The 17586-nt window shown below is 42.7% G+C and overlaps 1 protein-coding gene across 5 annotated transcripts in view; it reads right to left on the reverse strand.

Moving 5' to 3' along the window:
- PRDM15 (PR/SET domain 15) overlaps positions 1-17586 on the reverse strand; it is a 124226-nt gene that overhangs the window by 43479 nt on the left and 63161 nt on the right. For all 5 annotated transcript variants that reach the window (XM_064279486.1, XM_064279488.1, XM_064279487.1 and 2 more), the window contains 5 exons: positions 7677-7901; positions 4509-4638; positions 2767-2948; positions 2456-2550; positions 1892-1979 (listed from right to left, as the gene is read on the reverse strand). In XM_064279486.1, the coding sequence (XP_064135556.1) occupies positions 1892-1979; positions 2456-2550; positions 2767-2948; positions 4509-4638; positions 7677-7901 (720 nt within the window). The remainder of the gene's footprint in view (positions 1-1891; positions 1980-2455; positions 2551-2766; positions 2949-4508; positions 4639-7676; positions 7902-17586) is intronic.

The following is a 17586-nucleotide window of genomic DNA, read 5'->3' on the forward strand; positions in this document are numbered from 1 at the left end:
AAAGACACTGGGATGGGACGTGCCCTCTCTTGAGTCCTGATGCCACCATCACCTCACTTACCTGGAACATGTGTTGCCACGGCTGAAGGGGCGCCCTCCCTGACCACAGTTAACAAAACGAAGGTTGGTCCGTCTGACGGATACCACACCAGATGGGAATAGGTGGATGGGAACCCTAGGGAGGGGAGGCCTTAGAAGACAGGTGTGGTGGCACACTGAAAAATCATCTGGAGGTTTCTGGAGGCTACTTCACACCGCAGACCCTTATCCTCTAGAGCAGCTAAAGCTTAGGTCAAACCAAGACTTACAAAAGACCTGCCATGGGGACAAAGGCCCGTGGGCAGAGAAACAAGACAGGTTTTCAAATAGGAACCCTCAACATGGGAACAAACAAAACCAAGACACCAGCAGCCACTGCGGAGGCAGGCAGGCTGGTGGCTGGGCTGCTCCCACCTGGCTAATGCCGGTTATGGTTCTCGGAGGGATATGGGGACGGCTTGCCACCACAGATCCAGGGACGCACACGAAGTGATCAGTGAGAAAGGGGTTTGGTATAATGGTTTAACCTGATAGGTCTCTGAGCCGACCGCCACTGGTGCCCCATCCCAGGTTTGCCATGACTCCTCAGGACACACAACACAAAGCAGTGTCACCCTCACTACCTGGCGCTTGGCCTCCTGCCATGACCACCATGGGGACCTGGGAGGTGTGTGGCTCCACCATGGCACACCCAGGAGGGTCTGCAGAGAGGCAGGGAGAGGGGGTGCACCACTGGATTCCTGTAGGAACGCCTCCCTGCTACACCACAGCCAGCTGCAAACTCTGCCGGACCCAAGACGCCTCCTCCTCTCTCCGCAGGCTGGTCACAGCAAGGCAGCTTGTGACTTCACATGTGGGCGGGACAGGAATGAGTTTTCATTTTACTCTTGGAGACTGGTGGACAGAGCAGGGTCAAAGAAAAATGATTTTTGCAAGGTATCAACAATGTCCTACGCTGGATGCTGGCAAGAAAAATGAGTCAAGGCCAGCTAATAACTAAGGAACATCACTCCAATGGCTGAGGCAAAACTCTCTCTTGGAAAGCCATTAAACCAGTTGCCGTCGAGCTGGCACCGACTCCTGGTGACCACACGTGTGTAAGAGTAAAATTGTGCTCATAGGGTTTTTGGTGGCTGATTTTTTTCAGAAATAGATACCAGGCCTTTCTTCAAAGCTCCTGAATGGATCCGAACTGCCAGCCTTTCAGTCAGCAGCTGAGCACATGACCCATCAGCGTCACTAAGAACCTCCTTCTAGAGCTGTTATCCTGACCTTTTTATGTACTTCCCACAGGGTTCTGTAACAAACCATACGCTGCTCACCATTCTTAGCAAGGATGGAAACCCCCACTCAACAAAGGCCTCAAATGTGAGCCCACATGGCATTTCGATGGAAGACCGACAGGAAGTAAGAATTCAATTCCTTTTGACACCGGAAGTTTCCACGGTGTATCTTTAGCATAAGTGCTAACTGCTTCGAAGCAAAATGAACCGAGAGAAACGCCAGAGGCAAGGTTTGTTCATTAAAATAATCTTAACTTCTTTTTAAAAGTTCAATGGTTTCTATCAGGTTATCCACTTGGGCGGTACAAACGATTAAGCATAAGACTACTAGCTGAAAGGCCGGTGGTTTGAATCCACCCAGGGCACCTCGGAAGACAAGCCTGACAACCTGCTTCCAAAAACTCAGCCACTGAAAACCCTACAGAGCAGTTCTACTCTGACACACAAGGGATCACCATGAGTCAGAATCGACTTGATGGCAACTAAGAACAACAACGCCCGGGAATCAAAGCTGCACCGAGTCAGAGAGACGCCCAAGGTCATGGCGGCGCACGGAGGTACCCTCTCACCTGTTCTGCAGTTGTGGAACTCCAGGGCACTCTCAATGCGGAAGGCTTTCTCACAAGTCCCACACCGGTATCGGTACTCACTGTCCACCTGGATTCAAACAGGGAGCACGGTTAGGAGGAGGACACCGGGAACCAGATTAGGACGGAGAACGAGCTCGCTCAGTGTACTGTTCTGGCATTTTCTGAAGTGCGTATATTTTACAGCTCTTCCCACTACTACCCGCCTACTCTATTTAGGAGCACAGCAAATTTTTCACTCTTGCCACCCAACGGCCCTAGAAAGAGAATCCTATATCCAGGTCATGGTACTCCAGATGTCAACCTCCCGCTCTCCCAAACTCCTTCCCCCGCCTTTGTCAGTCTTAGCAGGCAGGGGTGGGCTACTGTGCAGCCCATGGGTCTACAAACGCCCCAGGCAACAGACGTCCCTCACCGGGCTCGCTCATGCACATACTTGTTCTTTCGCTCTCTCTCCTTTCTTCTCTTCCCAACGTGATTATTTAGACTCAACCCTCTGTTTCCTCCACGAACTAGAAGGAGAACCCTGGGGTCGTTTCCACCCACCTCATTCCTGCTGTGCTTGTAAGAAACGTGTTGTTTTAGACTCTCCTTGCGGCTGAACAATTTTGCACACTCCTCACATTTAAACAGCTTGTCACCTAAGAAACCAACCAACAGAAAGCTGATTCACTATTCAGGCGTTGACTAAAAAACGGGTTCACCACCTCTGAATCACTGAAGTGTGGCTTTTTTTTTTTTTTTTTTTTAAAGGTCTACAGAGCCCTCTCTCCCTCCACATTGGGGGTGACCCACCTTGGGAGAGAATCACCCCTGTCTCCCACAGCGCAGAAGGGACCCCTTGATGGGACACTCACCGTGCGAGCGCACATGCCTGCTCAGGTTGCTGCTGTTCTGGAAGACCTTGCTGCAGGTGTTACACTGGTAGACCCGCTTGTGCTCACCCAGCTGCCTGATGAGCTTCCGCCGGATGCCGTGTCTGCTGGAGAGGATCAGGCTCCTCTTGAGGCTGATGGTGCTATGCGGGGGATGCGTGAACCTGCCAGGTGAGACACGCCAGCCGCTTAAAGGGAGGAGAGTGACGGGGTCGCTGGAGAACACAGAAGCCCAAGGCTGCAATCGTCTTAGAGCCAGCCTCCTTCCCAACCTCCCAATTAAGCCCGAGCCTACACGGGAGATTTGTAGGAATGGGCTCCGGCACTGCCCCAGGTGTCAGGGCATCTATCATGGATTGAATTATGTCCCCCCAAAAATGTGTGTATCAGTTGGTCTGGGCCATGATTCCTGGTATTGTGTGATTTTCCTATATGTTGTAAATCCTGCCTCCATGATGTTAATGAGGAAGGATGGGCAGCAGTCGTGTTAGTGAGGCAGGACTCAGTCTACAAGACTGGATTGTGTCTTGAGGCAATCTCTTGAGATATAAAAGAAAGAAGTGACCAGAGAGACAGGGGGACCTCATACCACCAAGAAAGCAGTGCCAGGAGCAAAGTGCATCCTTTGGACCCGGGGTCCCTGCACAGAGAAGCTCCTAGTCTGGGGGAACACTGATGAGAAGGCCGACAGAGAGAAAGCATTCCTCTGGAGCTGACACCCTAAATTTGGACTTTTAGCCTACTTTAAAATAAAAAATATTTTTTAGCCTGCTTTACTGTGAAGAAATAAATTTCTCTTTGTTAAAGCCATCCATGTGTGATATTTTTGTTATAGCAGCACTAGATGACTAAGACAGCATCCAACAGGGAAAGACACCTTGACTATATAACAGCCATTAATGAATTTATTCTGTAATAGCCACACCTCTGATGTGTTTTACTCCGGCCACCAGGATGCATGGAGCTCAATTCGTGCCTCACCTAGAGTAAGTACGTTTGTGTTCTGTTCTTCTCACTTGGTTTTGACATTTTATTCTATTTTATACTTTTCCTGACTGGATTTTTAAAAATTTCTTCTCCATATGAAATGTGCTTTTGACAATAAGCCACCTGAAACCGTCTTGGCAATAAAGCAGAGTATAAACAGGCAACATTCCTTGTGACATCAACTCGGTCTCGTTTTTCAGTATGTCCACCGGTTCACCAACTACATATTGTTGTCAGCTGCTGTCAAGTCAGCCCCAACTCATGGTGACTCCACGTGTGTCAGAGTAGAACTGTGCTCCATAGGGTTTTCAATGGCTGATTTTTCAGACGTAGATTGCCAGGCCTTTCTTCTGAGGCACCTCTGGGAGGACTCAAGCCTCCAACCTTTCCATTTGCAGCTGAGCACAAATTTTACTTCAGGGTAAAAATTTAACGAAGAATAATAGCTGAGGGAGAAAGAAGTATTTTCCTTGTTCGCAAAAAGAAAAAACAAAACCCAGAGCTAGGTGTTAAGTTACTGACGTTCAAATATGACGCTGTTATCACAGTGGATGTACTATGAACACCTGAGTTCCATACGTCACCGCTGCTTCCCAGGCCTACGAGTTCAGAAAACAAGAAATACTGCCATTCCCCTCTCACCAGGCTTTGCCCCTGGCAGGCAACTTCCCTCCCCATCAGGTCAGCTGCCTGCTTTTTGTCCACCAAGATGGACCACACGCCGAGGCGGGACTTACTTTGGAACAGAGCCACTGTCGCTGGTGGCAGTGGCCAGCTTCCCCAGCACCAGTTCCATGATGCGCTCATCTGGGGCCGCACTCACAGGCTCATCTGGGGGGACCTCAGTGACGATCTCTGCCACGTGCTCTGTGAAAGGTGAATGTGACAGGTTACCATAGGGGCAGGGGACAAACACGCCAAACCAAGAAGACCTGCCCAGGAGAGGCACCAAAACCAAAAACCCAAACCAGCTGCTGTCAAGTCATGGTGACCCCATGTGTGTCAGAGAACTGTGTTCCACAGGGCTTTCAGTGGCTGATTTTTGGGAAGGAGATCACCAGGCTTTTCTTCCAAGGTGCCACTGGGTGAACTTGAACTTCCAACCTTTTGGTTGGTAGTCAAGCACGTTAACCGTGCCACCCAGAAACTCCAAGGGAACCACAGCCAGGCCAAAGTTTTAGAAACTAAACTCTAAGATTTAAAAAAAACAGGGGGGAAAAAACCCAACCAGTAACATTTTAGAATCTATACACTAACCCGTATCTACAGAAAGACAAAATTTTATTCTTAACTCAAAACCAGAGTTATAATTTATGATTTTTTTTTTCCTTAGGCAGCAGTCATAGCATTACTTCAATCCCTCTGCGCACCTATCAAAAATATTCTGGATATATAGTGGAAACTTATAACTCAGTACATTAATTCTGATAGCGATTTGGAAATATTAACCTTTATAATAAGACATGGCATCTTGTGTATATTCAAAAAGCAGATAACCACTGTATACAGAAGTCAAACATCCACGTTGCAGGGGCCCAGGCCTGAAAGTCTGGACCAACTAAATATGGAGAAATAAGACAACTGTGGTAGCCACTGGTTTCTGGCACTTCACCTATTAAATGTCTTCCTAACACAAGTCATAATTAGCGAAGTAATCACTTAACAAGCTCCCATGGCCTTCCCACCTTCTGCTAGCTGTTTACACAGAGTAGCAACGCTGCTGGAGGATAAGTTAAACCCCCTCCTCTTTATCAGTACCTAAACAGGGCACACACTGGGAGATGGCGGCTGCCCAGGGTAGGAAAAGGTCAACCTGAGATGATGAGAGGCTCTTCTGAACTTCCTTTGTTAATTCTGAGACAGAATAAGAATTTCTTCTCATCTTCACAAAGGAATTCTGAGATACGCCAGACAGCAAAGAGAAACCTGCCCAGTGGTCAGTAACGAGGTTGTGAAGGGACCAACGTCCAGACATCATGTCTGGCTCCATGTAGGGGGCCGGTGAGGAACTGCCGTGTGTCGGCAGCTCTGACTGGGAAGGCCGAGTGAGGACAGAGTTTGGAGAGCCCTGCAGGGCTGTGAACCCCTGGAGAGGGGGTCACAATCAACGGAGGACACTGTACAGTCACGGGAGGAGCATTAGCCCAGACCTGGAAACACCCCAAATGCCCATCCATAGGCAGTGTATTCACACCATGGTGAGGCAGTCACACTAGGTTGATATATTTACACAACGCTGGGATAGTCAGACACAGTGGGGTAGTCACATCACGGTTGTATATTCACACAATGGAACACTGTTGTTGCTGTTGTTAGGTGCCCTTGAGTTGGCTCCAACTCATAGCGACCCAGCGTACAACAGAACAAAACGTTGCCCAGTCCTGCGCCATCCTCACAATCGTTGCTACGTTTGAGCCTACTGTTGGAGTCACTGTGTCAATCCATCTCATTGAGTGTCTCCCTCTTCTTTGCTGACCTTCTGCTTTACAAAGTGTGATGTCCTTCTCCAGGAATTGGCCCCTCTTGATGACGTGTCCAAAGTAAAGTAGGAAGAAATCTCACCATCCTGCCTTCTAAGGGGCATTCTGGCTGCGTTTCCTCCAAGACAGATTTGTTCATTCTTCTGGCAGCCCATGTTCTATTCAGTATTTTTCACCAACACCACAATTCAAATGCATCAGTTCTTCTTGGTTCTTCCTTTTTCATTGTCCAGCTTTCATACGCATATGAGGAGACTGAAAATACCATGGTTTGGGTCAGGTGCACCTTAGTCATCAAAGTGACATCTTTGCTTTTTAAGATTTTAAAGAGGTCTTTTGCCACAGATTTGCCCAATGCAACACGTCGTTTGATTTCTTGACTGCCGCTTCCATGGGTGTTGATTGCTGATTCAAGTAGAATAAAATCCTTGACAACTTCAATCTTTTCTCCATTTATCATGATGTTGTTCATGGGCCCAGCTGTGAGGATTTTCATTTTCTTTGTGTTCAGATATAATCCGTACTAAAGGCCGTAGTGTTTGATCTTCGTCAGTAAGTGCTTCAAGTTGGCTTCATCTTCAAAAAGCAATGTTGTGTCATCTGCATATTGCAGGTTGTTAACAAGTCTTCCTCCAATCCTGATGCCACATTTTTCTTCCTATAGTCCAGCTTCTTGGAGTATCTGCTCAGCATACAGACTGAGTCTTCCTCCGATTCTGATGCCAAGTTCTTCTTCGTATAGTCCAGCTTCTTGGAGTATCTGCTCAGCATACAGACTGAATAAGTAAGGTGAAATAATACAACCCTGCTGCACGCCTTTTCTGATTTTAAACTACATGGTACCCTCTTGCTCTGTTCGAACAACTGCCTCTTGGTCTATGTACAGGTTCCGCGTGAGCACAATGGAACGCTGGTCAGCCACGAGGGAGAAGAGCAACTCTGGACATGACACAGTGAATCCTGCACACATGATGCTACATGCAAGGAGCCGGCCACAAAAAGGGCTCCATTCACATAAAATTCTAGAATAGGCAAAACTAATTCATGATGAAAATAAATTTAAAAAGTGGCTGCCTGGAGTGTGGCTTGGGGGGTGGGAAGATGGGCTAGAAAGGGTCATGTGGGCATGCTCAGGTGAGTCAGAATGTTCTCAGTCCTGACTGGAATGCTGGTTGCCCAGGTGTACACGTTCTTCAGAGTCTACAACCTGTGCGCTTTTTAGTGTGCAGTTTACTATAGCACATCATACATTCATAGAGATGATTTAGAGACAGAAGGAATATTCCATGTGACCTCTCAATGCTGAGTTTCCCCAGGTTGTTCAGGGTGAGATGGCCTCAGGGTCCCCCCAAACCTTTTAGACCTCGGGGCCCAGGAAGGGGCTGTCCCTCCAGGCCCTCAGCTCCCAGGGACTGTCTCCCTTACCTGCAGGGTCCTTGTCTTCCACGATGACTAGTGGCTGCTCGGTTCTTGGCGCTTTGGGCTTTCTCCCCCTTCGAGGCTTTTTCTTCAGCTCTTTGGTGGCACTGACAGTCTGGGGCCCTGTGGGTGGCTCCCCCTGGGGTGCCTCTGGTTCCTTCTCGGGAGTCGCTTCGCTCTGGCTGGGCGGGGGAGCTCCTTTGGCTTGTTCCAAATGAGTTAACAGGTGCTCTGTGAGAAAAGAGATACAACTGTTAGACGAGAGTTAAGAAGCAGAAACAATGGGAAGCCTGTCAGTATGCCCCCCCCGCCCCTACCCCACTGCTCCTCCTGGGTTTTGGGGTTTGTTTTTCGCTTTTCTGTGGGGAGGTTATTTTCTTTGCTAATAGTGTGCCCTTTACACAGGTAAATAAACTTTATTTCCACTGCTTTAGAAAATGAAAGCATGTCCACTGCCCAAAACATGACTGTTACTTTCAAAAGTAAATTAGATGAAAAAAGCAGGGTAGGTTCACCATGCAGAGTTCTGTAAAAAAACAAAAGTATACACACACTTGCATGTGCAAAAAACCAAAACACTGCATAGAAGCAATACGGCTTTGCTTTATTTTCAACTGAAGAAAGCCTCAGAGATCTCCCAAGAAAATATCAGTGGAAGAAACACAGGGAACAGGTGGGCAGGGCTGGGGCACACAGCTGAAGAATGGACAATTTCCCCAAACGAAGGAGCCTACAGCTCAGACAAGCAGGATCCCAGAGCACCAGCAAGAAAAGGAAGGAAATGACCCGCAAGACAGATGAAAACCACAGCACTTGAATGACAGAAGGCACCTTCATGCAAATTGGAGCCAAAGACTGACTCTTCCCATTGCAAAGCTCAACTGATTCGACGTAGGCATTCAAGATTAAGTGGTTGTCATTTTTTCATTTGTTCAGTATTGTGCTGGGTTTGTGCCCTCAACGAGCTGGATGGAGGAAGGGAAAGAAACTTCAAAAGCAATTACAATACAGGGTGACCCATTTGGCAGTTCAGCCACATAGCAGAACATGTTAGCAATGACCCCACTGGGCTGGAAACACTGGGAAAGAGTGGAGAAAATAGGAACCACCGCCCCCTTTTTCTAATACACCATTGAACTTAAAAGAAAGAATGCAAGAGCTTTCATGCCAGACGTGCAGAAGAAACTTAAAACCAAAGAATAAAAACATGGGTTGATATCAAGGCACCCAGGGATTGGGATCTGGGGTCCTCATACATACAGGTCTGGAAGACAAGGCCTTGGGTCTGCACGGGAGTCTATAAGCTGAGCTGCTCATACAAAGCGAGATCTCTGGAAGGACTCCTCTAGGGTCCATTGGCCCAGGAAAGCAAGAAAAAGCTGGTCTCCGCTCAGATATCACAAAGGGAGGGATGGAGGGATCAAATGAGTCCCATAAGAAAATGAGGCCCCAAGCCAGAGCCACATGTGGGTGCAGAACACAAATTTATACTTCTCAAGCCAAAAAAAAAAAATATATATATATATATATATATAAGTTGGTCTTAGGCCTATGAAACCCCTGGGGGGCCTGGCAGAAGCAAAATAAAAGCACCCTATACCAATACTTCCACAATCCAGGGTACATAAAAGAACCACCACAGAAAAGAATCCCTGCTAAAGATTTCACACACAAAAAAATATAATAATAATAAAAGCAAACCAACAAACAAAAAACTGAACAAGGAAACAATTCACCATCAGGCTGTCAGCAGACACAAAAAACAGGAAGACTGGTATTTTGAGATAATGGAGCAAGCTGGGAATAAAATATGTTTGGAAGTAATATATGGGAGAAATGTTTAAATGAGTAAAGGAGGATTAAAAACTATAAGGAAAGATTAAGATATAATGAAAAATAGCAGGCAGATATGGAAAATAACCAAGTAAAACATCTATAACATGAAAAATATTGACACTGAAATTAAAAACACAATACATAGATTAAACAGAAGACTAGATACAACTGAAGAAGGAATTAACAAACTAAAAGAGAGAGCTGAAAAGACTATCCAGAATGTAGCACAGAGACTAAAAAAAAGAAAAAAAAAAATTTTTTTTTGCTAGAAAAACACAAGAGGGAAGTAAAGAGACATGGAGTACAATATGAGAAGGTCTAAAACATGTACAATAGGACCTTCAAAAGGTCAGAACAGAGAATGAAGAAAAAGCAATGGGCAACATAATGGAAGAAAATGATCCAGAATGAAGGACATTATTCCTCAGATCGAAGATTCATAATAAGTCGCAAGGAGAATAAATAAAAATAAAGATGCAAATGATGACCCTGTAATAAACTGCAGAGCTTCAATGACAAAGACTTCAAATGCATCCAAGGCCAGTATGTAGGTCCTAACCCCTGGTACCTGCGAATGTGTCTTTGTTTGGAAATAAAATCTTAAAGATGTTATCAGTTAATATGCATTCATGCCAGAGTAGGGTGGGTCCGCTGAATGGTGCCCTTATAAACAGAGAAGAGGCACAGAGACCCAGATGGAGGAAGGCCAGACACGTAAAGATGCATTTACAAGCCAAGGAGTGCCTGAGGATTCTAGAAACTGAGAGAGACAAGAAAGGATCTTCCCCTAAAGCTTTTGGAGAGAATATGGTTCTGCTGACATTCTGAATTTGAGCTTCTAGCCTCTAGAATTGTAAGAGAATAAATTTGTGTTCTTATACACCCCCTAGTTTGTGGTACTTTATTATGGCAGTCCTAGGAAATTAATACATCTATGAAGGAACAATTGAAATGAGAACAGACTTCTTGATAAAAGTAATAGAAATTATAAGGCAGTGTAATAATATCTTCAATATGCAGAAAGAAAATAAGTGTAAACCACAATTTCAATACCCAGTAAAAATATTTTTCAATAAAAAACACTAAGGCATTCTGAGACACACACAGAAGGGTTTTTCACTAACAGGCCTGGTCAAGAGGAAATTCTGAAAGACAACGGGTAAGTGATTTTAAAGATTAGAAATATAAAACAAAAGATGACAAGGAGTAAAAACCCTATCTATGGAAATTAGGAAATGCTGTTTTAAATAACTCTAAATTCAGAACAGTCCTGGTCATCTGCTTCCAAAAGGTCACAGCCTTGAAAACCCTACAACGCAGTCAACTCTGCACACACAGGGTCACCATGGGTCAGAATCGACTTGATGGTAACTAACAACAACAGCAAATTCAAAACAGAAAAAATGATGTAAATTAAAAATAATTAAAACCAAAAAATAAGAGAGGCACAGACCACATATCAAAGAGAAGGATATATACTCTCTACTTGCTGGAGGCAACATTTTTTATTGGCCCCTTAAAGCAAGTATGTTAATTGCGTTCTTCAAATCTTCTATAGCCTTAAGCCCTTTCTGTTTGCTTGATTTATGAATGTTTATTAAAATAAATAGATGCCTTAAAATCTCCCATTATGAGGGTAAATTTTTCTATTTCTCCTTGTAACTCTGCCAATTTATGCTTTATATATTTTGAAGCTATGTTTTTGGGTGTACATAAATTTAAAACTAATGTTTCAGATTAGTGAATTTCTAACTAACAAGCTTACATCATTTTTCAGTATTATATATTACCTATTAATTATTTAATATAGAAAACAAGGATTTACCTTTCTTTTTTTTTAAAATTGTACTTTAGATGATGGTCTGCAGAACAAGCTAGCTTCTCACTAAACAGTTAGTGCACATATTGTTTTATGACATTGGTTAACAACCTTTCTTGACCCCTCCTGCCCTCCAGTCCTCACTCCTGGGCTGGTGTGCCCCTTTAGTCTTGTTTTCTTTCATGGGGCTGCCTAATCTTTGACTGAAGGGTGAACCCTGGGAGTGACCTCATCACTGAGCCAAAAGGGTGTCCAGGGAGCACCCTCTCAGGGCTTCTCCAGTCTCTGTCAGGCCAGCAAGTCTGGTCTTGTTTTTTTGTTTTTTTTTAAATTAATTTTTATTAAGCTTCAAGTGAACATTTACCATTCCAATCAGTCTGTCACATGTAAGTTTACATACATCCCACTCCCTTCTCCCACTTGCTCTCCCCCTGTTGAGTCAGCCCCTTCAGTCTCTCGTTTCGTGCCAATTTTGCCGTCTTCCCTCTCTCTCTATCTTCCCATCCCCCCTCCAGTCAAGAGTTGCCAACACACTCTCCAGTGTCCACCTGATTTAATTAGCTCACTCTTCATCAGCATCTCTCTCCCCCTCGCTGACCAGTCCCCTTCATGTCTGATGAGTTGTCTTCGGGGATGGTTCCTGTCCTGTGCCATCAGAAGGTCTGGGGAGCGTTGCCTCTGGGATTCCTCTAGTCGCAGTCATACCATTAAGTATGGTCTTTTTATGAGAATTTGGGGTCTGTATCCCATTGGTCTCCTGCTCCCTCAGGAGTTGTCTGTTGTGCTCCCTGACAGGGCAGACATCGATTGTGGCCGGGCACCAACCAGTTCTTCTGGTCTCAGGATAATGTAGGTCTCTGGTTCATGTGGCCCTTTCTGTCTCTTGGGCTCTTAGTTGTCGTGTGACCTTGGTGTTCTTCCTTTGCCTTTGCTCCAGGTGGGTTGAGACCAATTGATGCATCTTAGATGGCCGCTTGTTGGCATTTAGGACCCCAGACGCCACATTTCAAAGTGGGATGCAGAATATTTTCATAATAGAATTATTTTGCCAATTGACTTAGAAGTCCCCTCAAACCATGTTCCCCAGACCCCAGCCCCTGCTCTGCTGACCTTTGAAGGATTCCTTTTATCCCGGAAACCTCTTTGCTTTTAGTCCAGTCCAATTAGAATGACCTTCCTTGTATTGAGTGTTGTCTTTCCCTTCACCCAAAGCAGTTCTTATCTACTGATTGATCAATAAAAAACCCTCTCCCTCCCTCCCCCCTTTGTAACCACAAAAGTATGTGTTCTTCTCCGTTTTTTCTATTTCTCAAGATCTTATAATAGTGGTCTTATACAATATTTGTCCTTTTGCCTCTGACTAATTTCGCTCAGCATAATGCCTTCCAGATTCCTCCATGTTATGAAATGTTTCAGAGATTCGTCACTGTTCTTTATCGATGCGTAGTATTCCATTGTGTGAATATACCACAATTTATTTACCCATTCATCCGTTGACGGACATCTTGGTTGCTTCCAGCTTTTTGCTATTGTAAACAGAGCTGCAATAAACATGGGTGTGCATATATCTGTTTGTGTGAAGGCTCTTGTATCTCTAGGGTATATTCCGAGGAGTGGGATTTCTGGGTTGTATGGTAGTTCTATTTCTAACTGTTTAAGATAACGCCAGATGGATTTCCAAAGTGGTTGTACCATTTTACATTCCCACCAGCAGTGTATGAGAGTTCCAATCTCTCCGCAGCCTCTCCAACATTTATTATTTTGTGTTTTTTGGATTAATGCCAGTCTAGTTGATGTGAGATGGAATCTCATCGTAGTTTTAATTTGCATTTCTCTAATGGCTAATGACCGGGAGCATTTTCTCATGTATCTGTTGGCTGCCTGAATATCTTCTTTAGTGAAATGTGTGTTCATATCCTTTGCCCACTTCTTGATTGGGTTGCTTGTCTTTTTGTGGTTGAGTTTTGACAGAATCATGTAGATTTTAGAGATCAGGCGCTGGTCGGAGATGTCATAGCTGAATATTCTTTCCCAGTCTGTAGGTGGTCTTTTTACTCTTTTGGTGAAGTCTTTAGATGAGCATAGGTATTTGATTTTTAGGACCTCCCAGTTATCTGCTTTCTCTTCATCATTTTTGGTAATGTTTTGTATTCTGTTTATGCCCTGTATTAGGGCTCCTAGGGTTGTCCCTATTTTTTTCTTCCATGATCTTTATCGTTTTAGTCTTTATATTTAGGTCTTTGATCCACTTGGAGTTAGTTTTTGTGCATGGTGTGAGGTATGGGTCCTGTTTCATTCTTTTGCAAATGGATATCCAGTTATGCCAGCACCATTTGTTAAAAAGACTATCATTTCCCCAATTGACTGACACTGGTCCTTTGTCAAATATCAGCTGCTCATACATGGATGGATTTATATCTGGGTTCTCAATTTTGTTCCATTGGTCTATGTGCCTGTTGCTGTACCAGTACCAGGCTGTTTTGACTACTATAGCTGTATAATAGGTTCTGAAATCAGGTAGAGTGAGGCCTCCCACTTTCTTCTTTTTCAGTAATGCTTTGCTTATCCGGGGGTTCTTTCCCTTCCATATGAAATTAGTGATTTGTTTCTCTATCCCCTTAAAATATGACATTGGTATTTGGATTGGAAGTGCGTTATATGTGTAGATGGCTTTTGGTAGAATAGACATTTTTACTATGTTAAGTCTTCCTCTCCATGAGCAGGGTATGTTCTTCCACTTAAGTATGTCCTTTTGAATTTCTTGTAGCAGAGTTTTATAGTTTTCTTTGTATAGGTCTTTTACATCCTTGGTAAGATTTATTCCTAAGTATTTTATCTTCTTGGGGGCTACTGTGAATGGTATTGATTTGGTTATTTCCTCTTCGGTGTTCTTTTTGTTGATGTAGAGGAATCCCAGTGATTTTTGTATGTTTATTTTATAACCTGAGACTCTTCCAAACTCTTCTATTAATTTCAGTAGTTTTCTGGAGGATTCCTTAGGGTTTTCCATGTATACGATCATGTCATCTGCAAATAGTGATAGCTTTACTTCCTCCTTGCCAATCTGGATACCCTTTATTTCTTTGTCTAGCCTAATTGCCCTGGCTAGGACTTCAAGTACGATGTTGAATAAGAGTGGTGAAAAAGGGCATCCTTGTCTGGTTCCCGTTCTCAGGGGAAATGCTTTCAGGTTCTCTCCATTTAGAGTGATATTGGCTGTTGGCTTTGCATAGATGCCCTTTATTATGTTGAGGAAGTTTCCTTCAATTCCTATTTTGGTAAGAGTTTTTATCATAAATGGGTGTTGAACTTTGTCAAATGCCTTTTCTGCATCTGTTGATAAGATCATGTGGTTTTTATCTTTTGTTTTATTTATGTGATGGATTACATTAATGGTTTTTCTGATATTAAACCAGCCTTGCATACCTGGTATAAATCCCACTTGATCAGGGTGAATTATTTTTTTGATGTGTTGTTGGATTCTATTGGCTAGAATTTTATTGAGGATTTTTGCATCTATGTTCATGAGGGATATAGGTCTATAATTTTCTTTTTTTGTAATGTCTTTACCTGGTTTTGGTATCAGGGAGATGGTAGCTTCATAGAATGAGTTGGGTAGTATTCCGTCTTTTTCTATGCTTTGAAATACCTTCAGTAGTAGTGGTGTTAAGTCTTCTCTGAAGGTTTGGCAGAACTCTGCAGTGAAGCCATCCGGGCCAGGACTTTTTTTTGTTGGAAGTTTTTTGATTACCGTTTCAATCTCTTTTTTTGTTATGGGTCTATTTAGTTGTTCTACTTCTGAATGTGTTAGTTTAGGTAGGTAGTATTTTTCCAAGAATTTATCCATTTCTTCTAGGTTTTCAAATTTGTTAGAGTACAATTTTTCGTAGTAATCTGAAATGATTCTTTTAATTTCATTTGGCTCTGTTGTGATGTGGTCCTTCTCGTTTCTTATTCGGGTTATTTGTTTCCTTTCCTGTTTTTCTTCAGTCAGTCGAGCCAATGGTTTATCAATTTTGTTAATTTTTTCAAAGAATCAGCTTTTGGCTTTGTTAATTCTTTCAATTGTTTTTCTGTTCTCTAATTCATTTAGTTCAGCTCTAATTTTTATTATTTGTTTTCTTCTGGTGCCTGATGGGTGCTTTTGTTGCTCACTTTCTATTTGTTCAAGTTGTAGGGACAGTTCTCTGATTTTGGCTCTTTCTTCTTTTTGCATGTGTGCATTTATCGATATAAATTGGCCTCTGAGCACTGCTTTTGCTGTGTCCCAGAGGTTTTGATAGGAAGTATTTTCATTCTCGTTGCATTCTATGAATTTCCTTATTCCCTCCTTGATGTCTTCTATAACCCAGTCTTTTTTCAGGAGGGTATTGTTCATTTTCCAAGTATTTGATTTCTTTTCCCTAGTTTTTCTGTTATTGATTTCTAGTTTCATTGCCTTGTGGTCTGAGAAGATGCTTTGTAATATTTCGATGTTTTGGATTCTGCAAAGATTTGTTTTATGACCTAATATGTGGTCTATTCTAGAGAATGTTCCATGTGCACTAGAAAAAAAGTATATTTTGCAGCAGTTGGGTGGAAAGTTCTGTATAAGTCAATGAGGTCAAGTTGGTTGATTGTTGTAAGTAGGTCTTCTGTGTCTCTATTGAGCTTCTTACTGGATGTCCTGTCCTTCTCCGAAAGTGGTGTGTTGAAGTCTCCTACTATAAATGTGGAGGTGTCTATCTCACTTTTCAATTCTGTTAAAATTTGTTTTATGTATCTTGCAGCCCTGTCATTGGGTGCATAAATATTTAATATGGTTATGTCTTCCTGATCAATTGTCCCTTTTATCATTATATAGTGTCCTTTATCCTTTGTGGTGGATTTAAGTCTAAGGTCTATTTTGTCAGAAATTAATATTGCTACTCTTCTTCTTTTTTGCTTATTGTTTGCTTGATATATTTTTTCCATCCTTTGAGTTTTAGTTTGTTTGTGTCACTAAGTCTAAGGTATGTCTCTTGTAGGCAGCATATAGACGGATCGTGTTTCTTTATCCAGTCTGAGACTCTCTGTCTCTTTATTGGTGCATTTAGTCCATTTACATTCAGCGTAATTATAGATAAATAAGTTTTTAGTGCTGTCATTTTGATGCCTTTTCATGTGTGTTGTTGGTCATTTCATTTTTCCACATACTTTTTTGTGCTGAGACGTTTTTCTTAATAGATTGTGAGATCCTCATTTTCATAATGTTTAACTTTATGTTAGTTGAGTCGTTACGTTTTTCTTGGCTTTTTTCTTGAGTTATGGAATTGATATTCCTTTTTGTGGTTACCTTATTATTTACCCCTATTTTTCTAAGTAAAAACCTAACTTGTATCATTCTATCTCGCCTTGTATCACTCTCCATCTGGCAGTTCAATGCCTCCTATATTTAGTCCCTCTTTTTGATTATTGTGATCGTTTATGTATTGATTTCCATGATTCCCTGTTATGTGTATTATTTTGTTTATTTATTTTTTAGAATTAATCTTAATTTGTTTGTTTTTGTGCTTTCCCTATTTGAGTTGTGTTGATATCAGGACATTCTGTTTTGTGACCTTGTATTTTGTATTGTGCTGGTACCTGATATTATTGGTCATCAGGCCAAACAATCTCCTTTAGCATTTCTTGCAGTCTTGGTTTAGTTTTTGCAAATTCTCTAAACTTGTGTTTATCTGTAAATATCTTAATTTCTCCTTCATATTTCAGAGAGAGTTTTGCTGGATATATGATCCTTGGTTGGCAGTTTTTCTCCTTCAGTGCTCTGTATACGTCGTCCCATTCCCTTCTTGCCTGCATGGTTTCTGCTGAGTAGTCTGAACTTATTCTTATTGATTCTCCCTTGAAGGAAACCTTTCTTTTCTCCCTGGCTGCTTTTAAAATTTTCTGTTTGTCTTTGGTTTTGGCAAGTTTGATGATAATATGTCTTGGTGTTTTTCTTTTTGGATCAAACTTAAATGGGGTTCGATGAGCATCTTGGATAGATATCCTTTCGTCTTTCATGATGTCAGGGAAGTTTTGTGTCAGGAGTTCTTCAACTATTTTCTCTGTGTTTTCTGTCCCCCCTCCCTGTTCTGGGACTCCAATCACTCGCAAGTTATCCTTCTTGATAGAGTCCCACATGATTCTTAGGGTTTCTTCATTTTTTTTAATTCTTTTATCTGATTTTTTTTCAGCTATGTTGGTGTTGATTCCCTGGTCCTCCAGATGTCCCAGTCTACATTCTAATTGCTCGAGTCT

This window comes from Loxodonta africana, chromosome 2 (genome assembly GCF_030014295.1).
Source record: "Loxodonta africana isolate mLoxAfr1 chromosome 2, mLoxAfr1.hap2, whole genome shotgun sequence".
NCBI lineage: Eukaryota > Metazoa > Chordata > Mammalia > Proboscidea > Elephantidae > Loxodonta > Loxodonta africana.